This window comes from Petaurus breviceps, unplaced genomic scaffold (assembly GCF_028583685.1).
Source record: "Petaurus breviceps papuanus isolate PSGF00001 unplaced genomic scaffold, PetGlider_PUasm1.0 99, whole genome shotgun sequence".
NCBI classification, from domain to species: domain Eukaryota; kingdom Metazoa; phylum Chordata; class Mammalia; order Diprotodontia; family Petauridae; genus Petaurus; species Petaurus breviceps.
Genome location: NW_027187465.1, coordinates 435,386 through 449,156, shown reverse-complemented (window position 1 = coordinate 449,156; position 13,771 = coordinate 435,386). Strand labels below are relative to the sequence as shown.

At 54.0% G+C, this 13,771-nt stretch overlaps 1 protein-coding gene across 1 annotated transcript in view; it reads left to right on the top strand.

Annotated features, from left to right (window-relative positions):
• SFI1 (SFI1 centrin binding protein) overlaps positions 1-13,771 on the top strand; it is a 60,874-nt gene that overhangs the window by 21,222 nt on the left and 25,881 nt on the right. Inside the window, exons 10-14 of the mRNA XM_069081546.1 lie at positions 645-806; positions 1,740-1,810; positions 4,998-5,090; positions 5,787-5,884; positions 9,083-9,149. Of these exons, the coding sequence (XP_068937647.1) occupies positions 645-806; positions 1,740-1,810; positions 4,998-5,090; positions 5,787-5,884; positions 9,083-9,149 (491 nt within the window). The remainder of the gene's footprint in view (positions 1-644; positions 807-1,739; positions 1,811-4,997; positions 5,091-5,786; positions 5,885-9,082; positions 9,150-13,771) is intronic.

Sequence of the window (13,771 nt, the reverse complement as noted above, 5' to 3'; positions counted from 1 at the left end):
GAGGAGGGCCGTGGCCCATAGGGGTCTGACGAGGAGGGCCGTGGCCCATCGGGCATGTCTGAGTGGAGGAGGCCGGGCTTACCTCGTGCTCCTGACGGATGCCCCCCCCCCCCCCTCTGCCGGGACCCCCGCCAGAGAGCCCCTGGGATCTTGGAGGTAGCATGTCAGTGACGTGTCTCTGTGTGGTTGGAGGCAGGCCTGGCCCTTCCCCCCAGTATCAGGTAGTGTGTGTTAGCCATCCAGGGCATGGGCCTTGTTGCATCATCCTTAGATGGGAAAGGGCTTGGCCACACCTGGTTGTCAGCCCCAGCCTGCTTATTTTAGGACAGTGTTCAGGGAGCCAGGGTTAGGCCCTGGCCCCAGAAGGCTTTTCCCAGCCTGACGCTGGGTCAGCGTTTCCCTGCCATGGCCCCAGTATCAGAATCCTTTCCACAGAGGCCCCTTGAGACAGCAGAGCCTAGACACTTGTCCATCTATAGCCAGAACCTTCTTTACCCAGCTGGGGAGTCCTCTTGCTGGTCTCCTGCTTCCAAACCGCTGACATTTTCCCCCTTGTAGCCACCTCGGGCACGTGATGGGGTGGGGCCCCTGGTCTTTCTCCTTGTCCCCAGGCCGATAGATTCCTCTTGTGTGCTTCTCTCTAGGGCTGGCTGGACAATTCCACTGTGCTGTCATGGTCCGTACTGGCTTCTTGGTCTGGCGGATGGCCTGGGAGCAGAGGAAGTGCCTTCACGCCCACCAGGCACGGATTGAGGTGCTGGCGGCCCGGATCACCTTGCGGCAGGCCTTTGAGCGCTGGAAGCGCTGTATCCTTCCTGGTCAGCTGGCCTGGGCCAGGCGAGTGAGGATGGGACTAGGGCGCCTTGCAGTTAATGCTGGTGGCAGCCCAGCTCTGGCTGGGGCTGGGAGACAGGAGCCTTGACCAGCAGTCATCCTAGGAACAGCGCGGTTCCCCCTTGCTTCCTGCTGAGTGTCTGCCATGTGTCCTGCACTGTCCTGGGGAGAGAAATCTAGCAGGTTGTCCTGGCCTCTGAGGAGGCGACACACATGAGCCTCCCACGGGTGCCCTGGTCTCTCAGGGCCTGAGTGTGCCCTCCAGAGGCACAGACCCTTCAGGGTCAGCTTGTGGTCATGCCTCCCCATAAGTCCTCACTGACCTTGGAAGAGGTAGGGGGTCGCTCCTAGCTCTGAGTCTGTGATCCCATGAACTTCCGCAGGGGCTCCCCCAGACACCAGGGCGGGGTCTGCCCCTTGTCTCTTGGTCCACCCGCCCTGGCAGGGGCCCTCCCACGATAGCCTTGTCCTCTTCTTACTAAACTGCAGCTTATTTCCACTTGCCCGGTTGGGGGTAGCGCACCTTCAGAGGAGGGGAGCGCACCTTCAGAGGAGGGGGCCGCCCACCGGGAAAGGTCAGCTTCCTGAAGTCAGGGGTATTTCTGCTTTGTTGGTGGGGCTGCAGGGCCTCACACAGGCCCAGAGAAAGCACAGACTCCATAATAAATGCTAGTGATTATATTGGACAGCTGTGTTATGCACAGGATGTCCGTCTGGGCCTCAATGTAAGGACTCAGGTGTCTGGTTGGTTGCCCCGGCGGTTCTGGCTCCAGGGTGCTCTGATCAAGGACGTTCCACCAGTTGGCAGCATCTCCTCCCAGGTGCCTGGCTCATCCCTGTGGTCAGACACCAGTTCCGGGGGGTGGGGGAGCACCACTTAAGAAAAGTCTTTAACTTCATGACAGACATGCTGATTTCTGCTGAGGACGCGGCCTTCTGCGACCTGGCAGAGAAGCACCGTCGACAGCGGCTGGTGGTAAGAGTTCCGCCTGCCCCCCCAGGGGGCCTAGTGGGAGCACAGGCGTTGTGTCCCATGCTTTTGTCAGTGATGATAGAAGTCATCCCTTCCGCCAGCAGTCCTGGAGCCTCTCCAGGGGCCCTTCCACCTGCAGTGTGTTCCTCAGTTTAAGAAGAAAATGACACTGAACACTGTTCTTTTAATGACCCAGGGTGGTGCCGCCCTCCCCTGTTCCCTGCCATGCAGGGGTGAGGGACGAGGACTGTGGCTAAACTTTTAAAAAAATGCTTTGTTACAAGGAGTGTCTCAGTGGGGAGGGGAAGGGACAAGTGTGTGTTTGGAAAGGAGAGTGATAGAAAACAGGCTCACGATAGTGGGGAAAGGCCTCCTCTGGAGCTTCCCTACAACCCCCTGAACCACTTCGCAATGAAGTTAATTAGCAATTTTAAGTTTCTCTTGTGTCTTCGCATCCCTCTTGTTTTCCAGTATGTCCTTCTCCTCTCCCCCTCCCAGAGTGCCACCTTTTATTAGAAGGAATGGAGAAAGGAAGGCCAAAACGTAGTTCACCCAAAATAACCTTGCTACCCATCCAGCCCCACCACGTCTGCAGCATTCCGTGTCCATAGCCCCCCACCTGTCCAGCCCCACCATGTCTGCCGTGTTCTGTGTCCATAGCCCCACCATGTCTGTAGCTTTCCCCATCCACAGCCCTGTGACATCTGCAGCGTTCCATGTCCGTAGCCCTCACCTGTCCTGAGAAGGGGGAGGGACATTGCGGCCTGAACACGGTTACTGTAATCAGTGACCGGCTGTCCCCATCTCCCGCGCTGCTGCGACATTGTGGGGGGCTCCTGCTCCTACTTCCTTTGTTACTTTTTGAGAACGTTTTTATTGACCTCTCCTGTTTTTATATCACATGCCCGTGCCCGTGCCCCACCTGCGCCCCCTGCCCTCGTACGAGGACGTGACATTTGGATGTTCCCTCAGATGCCCTGCATTCCCATTGCATCGTGGCCTGCTCCCCGTGCTCCCCTCAGCTAGGCGTGGGCGTCATCTCTTGCCAGCGGCCCACAGAGGCTTCACTGATGTGACCTAGAAGCTTGTCCCTCCCCTGTCATCCTCTGTCCCTCGGCCTCCCTTGTCCTTGGGCTGTTCTTTGTCCTCAGTGAGGCCCCGTCCTTCCAACCCTCAGGTCACTGTCTCTGTTCTTGGACCCTCACTTCCCTTGTCCCGCCACCACTCACTTGAGCTGCTGACGCTGCAGCTTGGGTCTAATAACCCCTGAATGCTGGCCCTTTTACTCTAGGCCACATGTTGTTATTTATTTTGTCAGGCATTTCCCAGTTATGCCTTTGTTTGATTCCTGGCCCCTTGTGAGTGTGTCTGACCCAGGCCATGCTACTCTCTGCAGCAGCTTCTCCTAAATCAGACTTCCCCAGCGGAGCCTCTCCCCTCTCCCCCTCACCCCATCTTCACTTCTCTCCATACCCTCCCTTGTGATGAGCTGCCTGCCTTAGCTTCCTTGTCTGTAAAATGAGGATAATAGTAGCCTTTGCCTCACAGGTTTGGAGGAGGATCCAATGTACTGGGGAAAGCTGGAGTTTAGGGCAGACACTGGGCCAGGCTGGGGGAGCCTTGAAGGCCAGGAGGAGAAACTTGATGTTTAGCCCAGCCCCATGTAAATGCCCGCTTCACCAAGGCCTGCTTCTGGTTCCTGTCAGCTGTGTGGCTCTGGGCCAGTCCTCTAGTGTCTGAGCCCTCCCACCCTGATGGTTCCCTAAAGGTGCATCCAGTTTCTCTGCTCCTCTTCCCCATCAGTCTTTGCTGCAGCAGAGTATCTGTTATGTTAATGTGCCACCATTCAGCAGTGGGCTGTTGGGTGTTGTTTGCTGATGGCTCTTTTCCTGTGGTCACAGATAATGGGAGTCTTTGATTAGGGAGCCCCTCCTATTTTCTTAGTGATCCTTTTGGGCTCTCTCTCTAGACCGGCCGGGCTCCCCCAGGTTTCTGTTCCTCCCGTGGCTTCCAGTTCCCCACTTTGCTCTTGGTTAGCTGGGGCCTGGTGGCCTCATTTTCTTTGGCCCTTCCCCTGGTCTTAGTGCCAGGGCCAGGCAGAGCTGCAAAGCAGGGATAGAGGTTAGCAAAGGAAGGTGTGTTTCTGCTGAGTGGCGGCCAAGGATGGGGCCTCTGAGTGGCAGCGGCTTCTTTTTATGATTTCAGAACCCTCACGTGGAGTCTTATTTGTGGCCACAGGGTTCAGTGCTACAGAGTTCAGGGGTTAATAGCCTCATTTAATAAGCAGAGTGGTCCATCCCTTTGTGAGGCAGGCCCCATCCTGATAGCAGCTCTTTTCCTTTCCCCTCGAATTCACCCTTTGCACCACTGCCAAGTGAACAAGTTTACCAGTATGCCTTCAGGGGCCTCCTAATACTGCTTGGCCTGCCCTTTTCTGAGGTCTCCCCCAGCCTGGACTGGCCTCCTTTTCTCGCCTCACTTCCCACTTCCTGCCCTGTGCCTCAGTTCCTCTCTGCTGCTTCCAGTACCTGAGGCGTACCCCTTGCTGTCCTGCACCCCTGCCGGGCCAGTGCAGTGGCCATGATTCCCTCTCTCTTCTCCAGAAATGACCTTTCCCTCCATGGAGAGAGAGTACTTTGTCCCTTTCCTATACGTACAGCTCGAGATTTAGGACTGGATCCTTCAGGCCAGTCCTCTCATTTTACAGCCAGGGAAGCAGAACCCTGCCAAAGGGAAGTGGCTTTCCCTGAGTAACACTGGGCATGTTAGCTGGGGCCTGGTGGCCTCATTTTCTTTGGCCCTTCCCCTGGTCTTAGTGGGCATCTGGGCATCTGACGCCAGATCCACAACTGCTGCTCACTGAAAGGGGTCACACCTTTCTCTTCTGTTATGTGTTGTGTCCCTCCTGAGGGCAGGAGCCTCTCCTGTCTCTGAGCTGTGCACTCGGGTCATACCTCCAGTGTGAGCAGCCCCTCATAAGGTGCCTGGGGGAAGCAGCAAAGACGTGGTGACAGCTGTGGGCACTGGAGGCCTTTGGTGTCCGTCCAGGGACCTCTCGGGCACATGGCTTCACCCTGAATCCGGCTCTCCTCCGTGGCAGCTGTGGGCACTGGAGGCCTTTGGTGTCCATCCAGGGACCTCTCGGGCACATGGCTTCTCCCTGAATCCGGCTCTCCTCCTCTTCCCCCAGCTCAGCTGCTTCAGGGCTCTGCAGGACCACGTGGAGAGTTCCCGTCTCCATCGGTTACAGAAGAATCTGGCTCATGGGCAGTATCAGGCCATGGTGAGGTTGTCTCCCTTTGTCCTGGGACCGTTGTTCAGGCATTCAGGCTCAGGCCCTGGGAGTGGGCTTGCCTTGTGTTTGCTTTGTAGGACCCCGAAACTTGGGGGGTGCCACTGGCTGTATTCTCATTATGTTCCCAGCCACAGCAGCTGCTGTTTCTCCGACTGTTTGGGTCATAGTGTTATCTTAGTTACTGCTTCTCAAGGGTTCCGGTTCTCCTGATGGGACCAACGGAAGAACATAGGACTGAACCTGGAGGCCTTGGACTCCAGACTCACTCACAAGCTGTGACCTTGGATGAGTCCCCTTGCTGAGCCTCGAGGCCTCCAGCAGTGGGGAAAAGGCAGCAGAAGGAAGAAAGGGGAGGCTGCCCGCAGTCTGAGGTCTAGAGTCAAAGAGCACGGCTCTGACCTTAACGCAGCCCAGACTGGGAGTGTGCCTACCTGCCTGAATTCCTGTGACTAGACTCCCCCCTGCTCTCCCTTTGGCAGGAGGCATGCTGAATTTGGGCTGCCGATCCCATCTGGGTGCCTCAGTTTGCCCACCTGTAAGATGGGTCACATCTCCTCTGATGGCCTGGGGGCTTTGAGGAGGAAGCGCCTCTTCTTCATGAATCTTAAAGAGCCACTGTTACTGTGGGTGGCCACAGGAGGGTCCCCCTTCTCCCCTCACGTGTGTCCTTGTCTCTGTCTCTAGCTTTTGCAGAGGTTCTGGCGCTGCTGGTGTGCTCGAGCTGAACAGAGAGAGGATGAGAGGCAACTGCCCCAGCTCCTCCGTGCACACAGCCACTACAGGTACTGTGGTCCAGCCTGGGATCCTCCCGGAAGCTGCTGCCTTTCCTCTTGTCAGCCCCCTTGAGGGAGAGCCACACTGGTCATGGAATGATCACAGGGCTGCCTAATTCGGGTCATTGTGGGTGTTGCCATTTCCTTGGTTCTGCTCATCACGAAAGGGGTGAAACCCCGGCTGTGGATGGTTGTTGTGCAGAGATGGTTTTTGTTTCTTCCTGGTGGATTTCCTTCCTTTTGGGTGGGTGTGTATCAGTTCAGTGGAGGAATTCCATGGCTAGCTCTCTGCACAAGAGAAGGGGATGGAGCAAGGTGGGTTAGCACCAGCTGGTCTGCTGTACTCAGTCAGGAGAGGGGGGCATAGTGGAGAGGGAATGTGGCCTTCCATGGCCCTGCTGGCTGCCATCTTCAGAGGGCTCTCTGGGGAGGCAGGCAGTGAGTGAGCTGGCCTGGCCGCATCCAGGGCTGGTGTGTGGTGGCCTGGAGGCAGGGTGCTGTAGGGGGGAGGTTAGGTCAACCCACGTCTGAATCCTGCCTTAGGTACTGCCCAGCTTTGTGGTCTTGGACAGTCACTTAGTCATCTTTGCTGTAGTTTCTTTATCTCTAAAATGAGGGGATCAGGGTTGGTGGCCCCTAAGGACTTTCTAGCCCTAAACCTGTGTGCGTGTGTGTGTGTGTGTGTGTGTGTGTGTGCGTGCGTGTGCACTTGCACGTGCCTGCACAGACCACCAGGGTGTCATTAACACTAATTAACCCATGAGAGACTGATCTCTAAGCCAGAATGGGAACATCTTAACTTCATGGGGAGGGCTGATGGTCAGGAGGGAGGGGGCCCAGCTGGCCTGACAGCTGGGGTGGCGTCTGCTCAGGCCCCTCCATGCTCTACTTCTCAGTGGGGCACTTGGGTGACCAGATTCCAGATTGAAAGGTTGTTTGGTGAATGTCGGATTGGGGCGAAGTGAATCAATCGCATGTTCTCCAGAGAGATTTCTGCCCAGCTGTGTTGGCCTGATGAACAACCCTTAGCAAGGACTGTTTATCTTGAATAAACTGGAAGGCAGTTGTTTGGAACGTCAGTGGGGCTGACTGTATGATCTTGGGTGCCAGGCTCCTCCCCCCTCTGAGCCTCAGCTTCCTCATCTATAGAACGCACAGTTGGGGCTGGGTGGTCCCCAGGCCCCTTCCAGCTCTGACAGTTTGTGTATAATCTGATCAATTCTCAAATTAAAGGTTAATTGCCTCATGCCCAGACCACCTGCCTCTTTCCCCATCATGTCTCGCACATGGCTAGACTGCGAAACGTTTATTTTCTAATTTGTGTATTTCTTTAATGTAAAAAAATCTTAGAAAAGTATAAAAATTCAACCACATTAAGTCCACATATAATCAGGAATGAAGTTATAGGGGGGTGGCTAGGTGGCGCAGTGAATAAAGTGGCGGCCCTGGAGTTGGGAGGACCCGGGATCAGTTCCGGCCTCAGATACTTAACACCCACGCACAAAAAAAACTGGCCGTGTAACCTTGGGCAAGTTACTTAACCCCAATTGCTTTAAAAAAAAAAAAAAGGAATGAAGTTATAGGAAAGGTAAAAAAGAAACCTCAAACTAACCCCAAATGGATTTTTTTAAGTTTATATTTTTTCTAGTTACACATAAAAACAATTTTTAACATTTGTTTTTTTAAATTTTTTTTTTTAAAGCAGTTCAAGGTTACACAGCCAGTTATTTCTGGGTGGGTGCTAAGTGTCTGAGCCCGGATTCGATCCCAGGCCATCCCGACACTGGGGCCGGTGTTCTTACTCACTGCGCCACCTGGCCGCCCCTGGTTTTTTTTTTATTTTTAAGTCCCAGATTCTCTCCCTTACCCCTCCCTGAGATGGCAAGCATATAGGTTATACATATGCAGTCAAGCAAAATATATTTCCATATTAGTCATGTTGTGAAAGAAAACATAGACCGAAAAAAGAACCATGTCAAAAATAAAGCAAAAAATATTCTGCTTCGATCTGCCTTCAGACTTCCCTTGTTCTTTCTCTGGAGGCGGAGAGCATTTTTCATCATAGGCCTCCAGAATTGTCTTGGATCATTGTATTGCTAAAATGGTACATCATTCACAGCTGATCATTGTACAGTGTTGCTGTCATTGTTTACAGAGATCTGGTTCTGCTCACTGCACTTTGCATCAGCCCGTATCAGACTTCCCAGGTTTTTCTGAAACTACCTCCTCGTCATTTCTTAGAACACAGTAAATAGTATTTCATCACAATCATATACCCCAACTCATTCAGGCATTCCCCAATGAAAGGCATCCCCTCAATTTCCAGTTTTTTGCCACCACATAAAGAGCTGCTTGAAATATTTTGTTACATGTAGATCCTTTTCCCTTTTTCATGATCTCTTTGGAGTACAGACCTACTAGTGGTATTGCTGGGTCAAAGGTTCAGGCCAGTTTGATGGCCCTTTGAGCCTAGTTCCAAATCGCTCTCCAGAATAAACCTCGGCCCTGCTGCTGCCTTCTCTCAGACACCATGGGCACCTTCCTGCCCCACAGCACATGTGCCATCACAACACCCATTTCCTTCATTTCAGCATCTCTTGAAAGCGCTCTCAGGTCCCCAGGTTACACATTGCTTTTTTTAAGCTTGGCGGGATAGGGGCAGCTGTTGATCTCATCTGTAAGGGATCCCTAGACTGAGCCTGAAGATTCCGAGTGGGGAGGGCACTTTGAGATCTGGAGGCTCAGTGGCCCATCCTGAGCAGAACGAGACGCCTTGGGGGGCACTCCAGCCTGCCCAGGGCCATGCCTCTGGTGACAGGCCCCTGACTGTTTAGAGCTCCCATTCCCTATTTCCCCTTTTCCTTGCCAACATAAGGAAGGTTTTCTGCCAGAGTACCTGAGACCAAGCACCGGCCTCCTCTTCCTGCAGGGACCTAGGCACCTCTCAGTTGAATTTTCTCTTAAGGGAGATCAAGTGTGGGGTGGCGAGGGAGTGTTGGGAGGCCTGGTTCATTCAGGTCCTGCCTGAGACCCTCACCGGCGTGTTGTTCACTCACAAGTTAGTTCCCCGCTCTGTGCCTCAGTTTCCTTCCTCGAGGGTGAGGATGACATTTGCTGGGCTTACTGTTAACAGGTGACAAAGCTGAGGTGAGCCCATGACCATGCAGTCCCCCAAATGTTCTTAAGAGTTTCCTTCTTGTTTTCCAGGGAAGCCATATTACGTAAATGCCTCCAGCATTGGTCACAGAACGCCCAGGGGAGCAGACACAACCAGGTAGGGAGTTCTGGGAAATGAGAAAATGGACCATTGAGGCTGTTGCTTGAATTTGCTGGGGGGATTGTGTGCTGATTGCTTCATCAGGCCCTGAAGGAAGCAGAAGTGGTACCAGGGGGTGGGAGGGAGGAAGGAAAGGGTCAGGGGTAGCTGGAGGGCTCTGGATCTTGAGCTGTCCTGGAATCTCTGGGCGCCAAGTCAGAGAAGGGGAAACGCAGACTCCCAGGAGACCAAGCACCCACTTCCCTGTTTGTTCTTAGTAGCCAAGGACTCTGCTAGGGTGGCTGTTCAGGGCTGCTTGCCCTCTTCCACCTGGGGAAGGTCGAGGGAGTTGAACCTTTCATTCCTGATCCTCGGCATCTAAATGCCTATGTCATGGTTTCCTAGGCAGCCCTTCAGCTTAGCCAGAGGGGGAGCTCCCCCGCACGGAGGAGCCTTGAAGGCGGAGGTGGTGCGGAGGATGGGGTCGGGGGCAGGGCAGTCCTGTGCAGCAGCATTGCCTTGCTGGTGGGCCTCGGGGTCAGCAGCAGCAGCCACCAGAAGGAGCTAACCCAGAGCAGTCACTGCTTGGTGTGTCACTTTTGGTTGAAAATGTGAATTTATTCTTAGCAGCCAACTCCCCATCCCAGAACATGCACGGGTCACTGCTTGGGCTTTCCTGCTCCTGGCAGCCTCCCACAAGACACGTTAATCAGCCCGCATGTGCTTCCCACTGGGGGTGCCAGGCTTTGGGAATACTGAGAAAAAGAAAAACCTGGTGCTTGTCCTCAGGAAGCTTATATACCAGCATGGGAGACAACAGGCCCAGAAGGGCCCATCGAAGACACAGAGAGTAGATGGACGGTCAGCTGAAAGTCAGTGGAGAGTGGGGATAGCTCTTTATACCCGAGTTCAGATCCTTCCTCCGGCACTGAATAGTTGTGTGACCCTGCACAGATCACTCACCTTTTTTAGTCTCAGCTTCCTTATCTGTAAAATAAGAGGAGCTGAGGCGTTAAGGTGGCGCAGTGAGTACATTGCTGGTCCTGGAGTCAGGAGGACCTGAGTTCAGATCTGGCCTCAGACACTTACTTAACACACACAAACAAAAAACCTAGCTGTGTGACCTTGGGCAAGTTACTTAAACCCAATTGCCCTCCAAAAAGGAAAAAAAAAATAAGAGCTGAACTCTGTGGTGCCTGAGGTACCTGCACCTTTCCCTCCAGGACCCATGAGACAGTACATTGAGGCCAGAGAGCCAAAAAGTCAGTGCAGACTGCATTGCTAGAGAGAGAGCAAGGGAGGGGAAATGGTGCCATTGTCCTCTGCCCTGCTCAACCCACAGCTGTGCCATTGTGTTCTGTGATGCACCCTGAGACCCATCATCAGAAGACCAGTGTAAGGACCTGGAGGTGTTGATTGGGCCCAGGAGCACTTGGGGAGTCACCATAGCTGCCCTTATATGGCAGAAGGCTTCGATGGGTTCTGGGCACTCCTGGTGGGCAGAAGCAGAACCCATTGGGTGAAATTTCTGGAACACAGATTTTTAAGTCAATACAAGCAAGACATTTCTCACAGAGCTGCCTGAGGAGGCAGTGAGCTCCCGTGCAGGTAGCATTGCCATTGGGTCAGGAGTTCTGCTGAATTCTTCCTGATGCCAAGACCATAAACCCCTGGGCTGAGACCTGAGGACTGAGCCAGCTACGTGTGGCGGTCAGAGGAAAAGATGGCTCTCATAGCCAAGAATTCACACATTCATCCAGACAAGCGGCATGATTGGGTACTGATCCACATGTGAGGAAGACAGTTCCTGCCGATGGGGTGCGCCTGGTCTCTGTGGGTCAGATCCTTCCTCAGTGCTAGCCATACTACTGCGGGGGGCGGCCCTTCCGCTAAAGCAGGTTGTGCCCCTTTGGACCTACGCGGGTCCGGTCTTTCCACAGAAGAGCCCCTGCAGCTCAGCTGGCCCTGAGGGTGCCTCTGCCTGGTGACCAGTCCCATGGGTGCTGTGAGGGGACTGGAGCAAGAAAGAAGAGGCAGGTGGGCATCCCTGAGGCTCCCCCACCCCGGACCTTCCCCAAGAGCCAGACCTTGTGACAAAGAATTAAAAAGAGAGAGAGAAAGAAAATGTGAAGATTTCAGTAAAACGATTCATCTGTTGAAAAAAATCTTAGGTTGTGGGCCCCGTTCCATCATGGATCCTGACCTTTGCCAAGGCACTGGGTTTCCTCCCTTTTCTTTACAACTTCTTGGCAGAAACATGGGCTATGTTTTTGCCCTCCTGCAGACTCCAGAAGAGTCTGGAGACTCTTTTGGGTGTAGTCTGGCCCTCTTTGAGGCCTGATCTCCACATCCACAAAGCTTATCAGACTCCCTGAGGCAGGCCTCTGTCAGAGGACCCTTGGAGGTCACATTGATGGTGTCTGTTTGGCCCCAAGGCCCATGCCTGCCATGTTGACCCCTCCTGGAATTCTCCCCTCTCTGCGGATTGGGAAACCAGAGAGGTTGTTCATTCACCTCTCCCCTCCTTTTTTGCTTCCTGAAGATGCATTCCCATGGATGAGCTTTGAAAAATGACAAAAGCATCTGCTTCTCAGTTCTCCTGGGCCCAGGAGGGAGGCCTCTTTCTTTTTTTTGTTATCTGGCCTGCAGACTTGGCAAGGAACAGTGGTGAAATTCAAGACGGTCAGTTTAGTACCAATTAGGAGCCCAGAGGAGCTGGTGCTAAAAGGTGCTGGGTAATCAGAGTGTTCTCTGATTAATCCTTCTGCGATAGTGCCTGCCTACTGTGTGCAGGCCTCTGTGCAGGCTCTCGGGGATTGGGGGGAACAAAGCTGAAGTAAATGAAGACATGCTTCAGTGGCCTTCCTTTGCTGTCCTAACAGAATCACAGAATACCAGAGTGGGCGCCATCTCAGAGATCTTGGACTGACCCAGAGGGTGACGAAATGTCCCCAGAGGGATGGTGCTCCTTGACTTAGTGGCTGCCAGGGATTATTGTCATGGGCCCAGACCACCAGTGGGTGCCAAGAAGCACCCTGGGCGCCAGGGGCCGGGCACGCAAAGGAAGGCCGAATCAGCGCCCCCTTTCCCTCTGCGGCCTGCTTGTGTCCCAGGCTGGCACTCAGTGGCGTTGTCAGCTAATCTGGGCAGGGGCATTAACCAGGAATCAGGGCATGAACCAGTTTGTGGCTGCTTCCAGACAGATGTGCCTTTTCAAAGGGAACTTTGGAAAAGATAATGGGTATTTTTGGCCCCCAAGTCCGTAGCTTCTGCTGTAAAGGGAGACAGGCCAGAAGAACAGCGCCAGGGGCGTGGCGACTGCGTCCAGGCGTGCGTGTGACATTGGGCCCCGGGCCCCTGCTCATCTGATCTGAGGGGCCGAGATGGGCCTGGCCCTTAACCTGAGTTTAGCTCCTGTGTCTGCCCTTTGTATCGGGATCATCTGTTCATACAAGTCTTCCCGGGGTTTCTGGGCTCTTCCCACATGCTCTTTCTTACAGTACGATAATCTCACTACATTCACGAACCACACCCTATTCAGCCGTAGCCTGCTTCAGGGGCACCCTCTTAAGCATTAGGAGGTGCCCATCAGGGACTGGGCCCTGGGGCTATGAGGACAGAGAAACGCCACCAGCCCTGCTCACAGGGAGCTTGCAGGCCATGCGGGGGGCAAGGACAGCATGGAAGCTGGAGGAGGGTGCACGCAGCCTTGGGGGAGGTCAGGGGTCTGGAAAGGCTCCTGTAGAAGGTGGTGCTTGAGCTTCTTTCTCCGGGATTCTGTGAGGCAGAGGGAGGAGGGAGGGCATTCCTGGCGTGGGGGATAGAGCAAAGGCACCAAGATGGGAAATGCTGCATCATGTGTGGGAAACAGAGCTTGGGAGTAGGGAGGCTGCAGAGGGTGTGGGGCCCACTTATGGAGAGTTTTAAAAGCCAGACATGTGCATCTTTATTGAGTAGGGGATGATGACGTGCCATGCCTCCAGACCTACACTGATGGGAAATGGCTGGTGACTGTGGGGGATGGTGTCCGGGATGGGGAGGCAGGTAACAGTCGTCTCGGGGGGAGGAGAAAGGAAATGGAGCTAGCGAGGGTGAGATTTGGCAATTTATGGCTACACAGAGTGCCTAAGAGTGAGGAGTCGAGAGTGATGCCAGAGTTAAAATCCTGGAAGACCAGAAGGATGGCAGGGCCTTCGATAGAAAGAGGGATGTTTGGAGGAAGTGGGGGGGGGTGGGCAGGGAAAGAATCGACTTCTCTTTTGGTCATGTTGAGTTTGAGGTGTTTCTGAGACACTCAGTTTAAAATGTCCAGTGGGCATTTGATGATGTGGGACAGGGGGAGAGATGGGCAGGGAGCCTTCCTTGTTGGGGCATAGTGGACCTTTCTTTTTTTGTGTACCTGGCCCTGAGATCATGAGTGTGAACAGTGGAGTAGCTTTTCTCAAGTCCCCATTGCTTCCCAGGATGGCAGGCCTGTCTTCCCACAGCCCCTCCGTCACTGACTATGCCTGACCAGTGTCTCCTTTGCCAGTGCTGGGGCTGAGAGGGGGCTCCCTGCGTCTCTCTTTTTTGTGAGTCTCCTTTGCCAGTCCCGGGTCTGAGAGGGGGCTCCCTGCATCTCTCTTTTTCGTGAGTCTCCT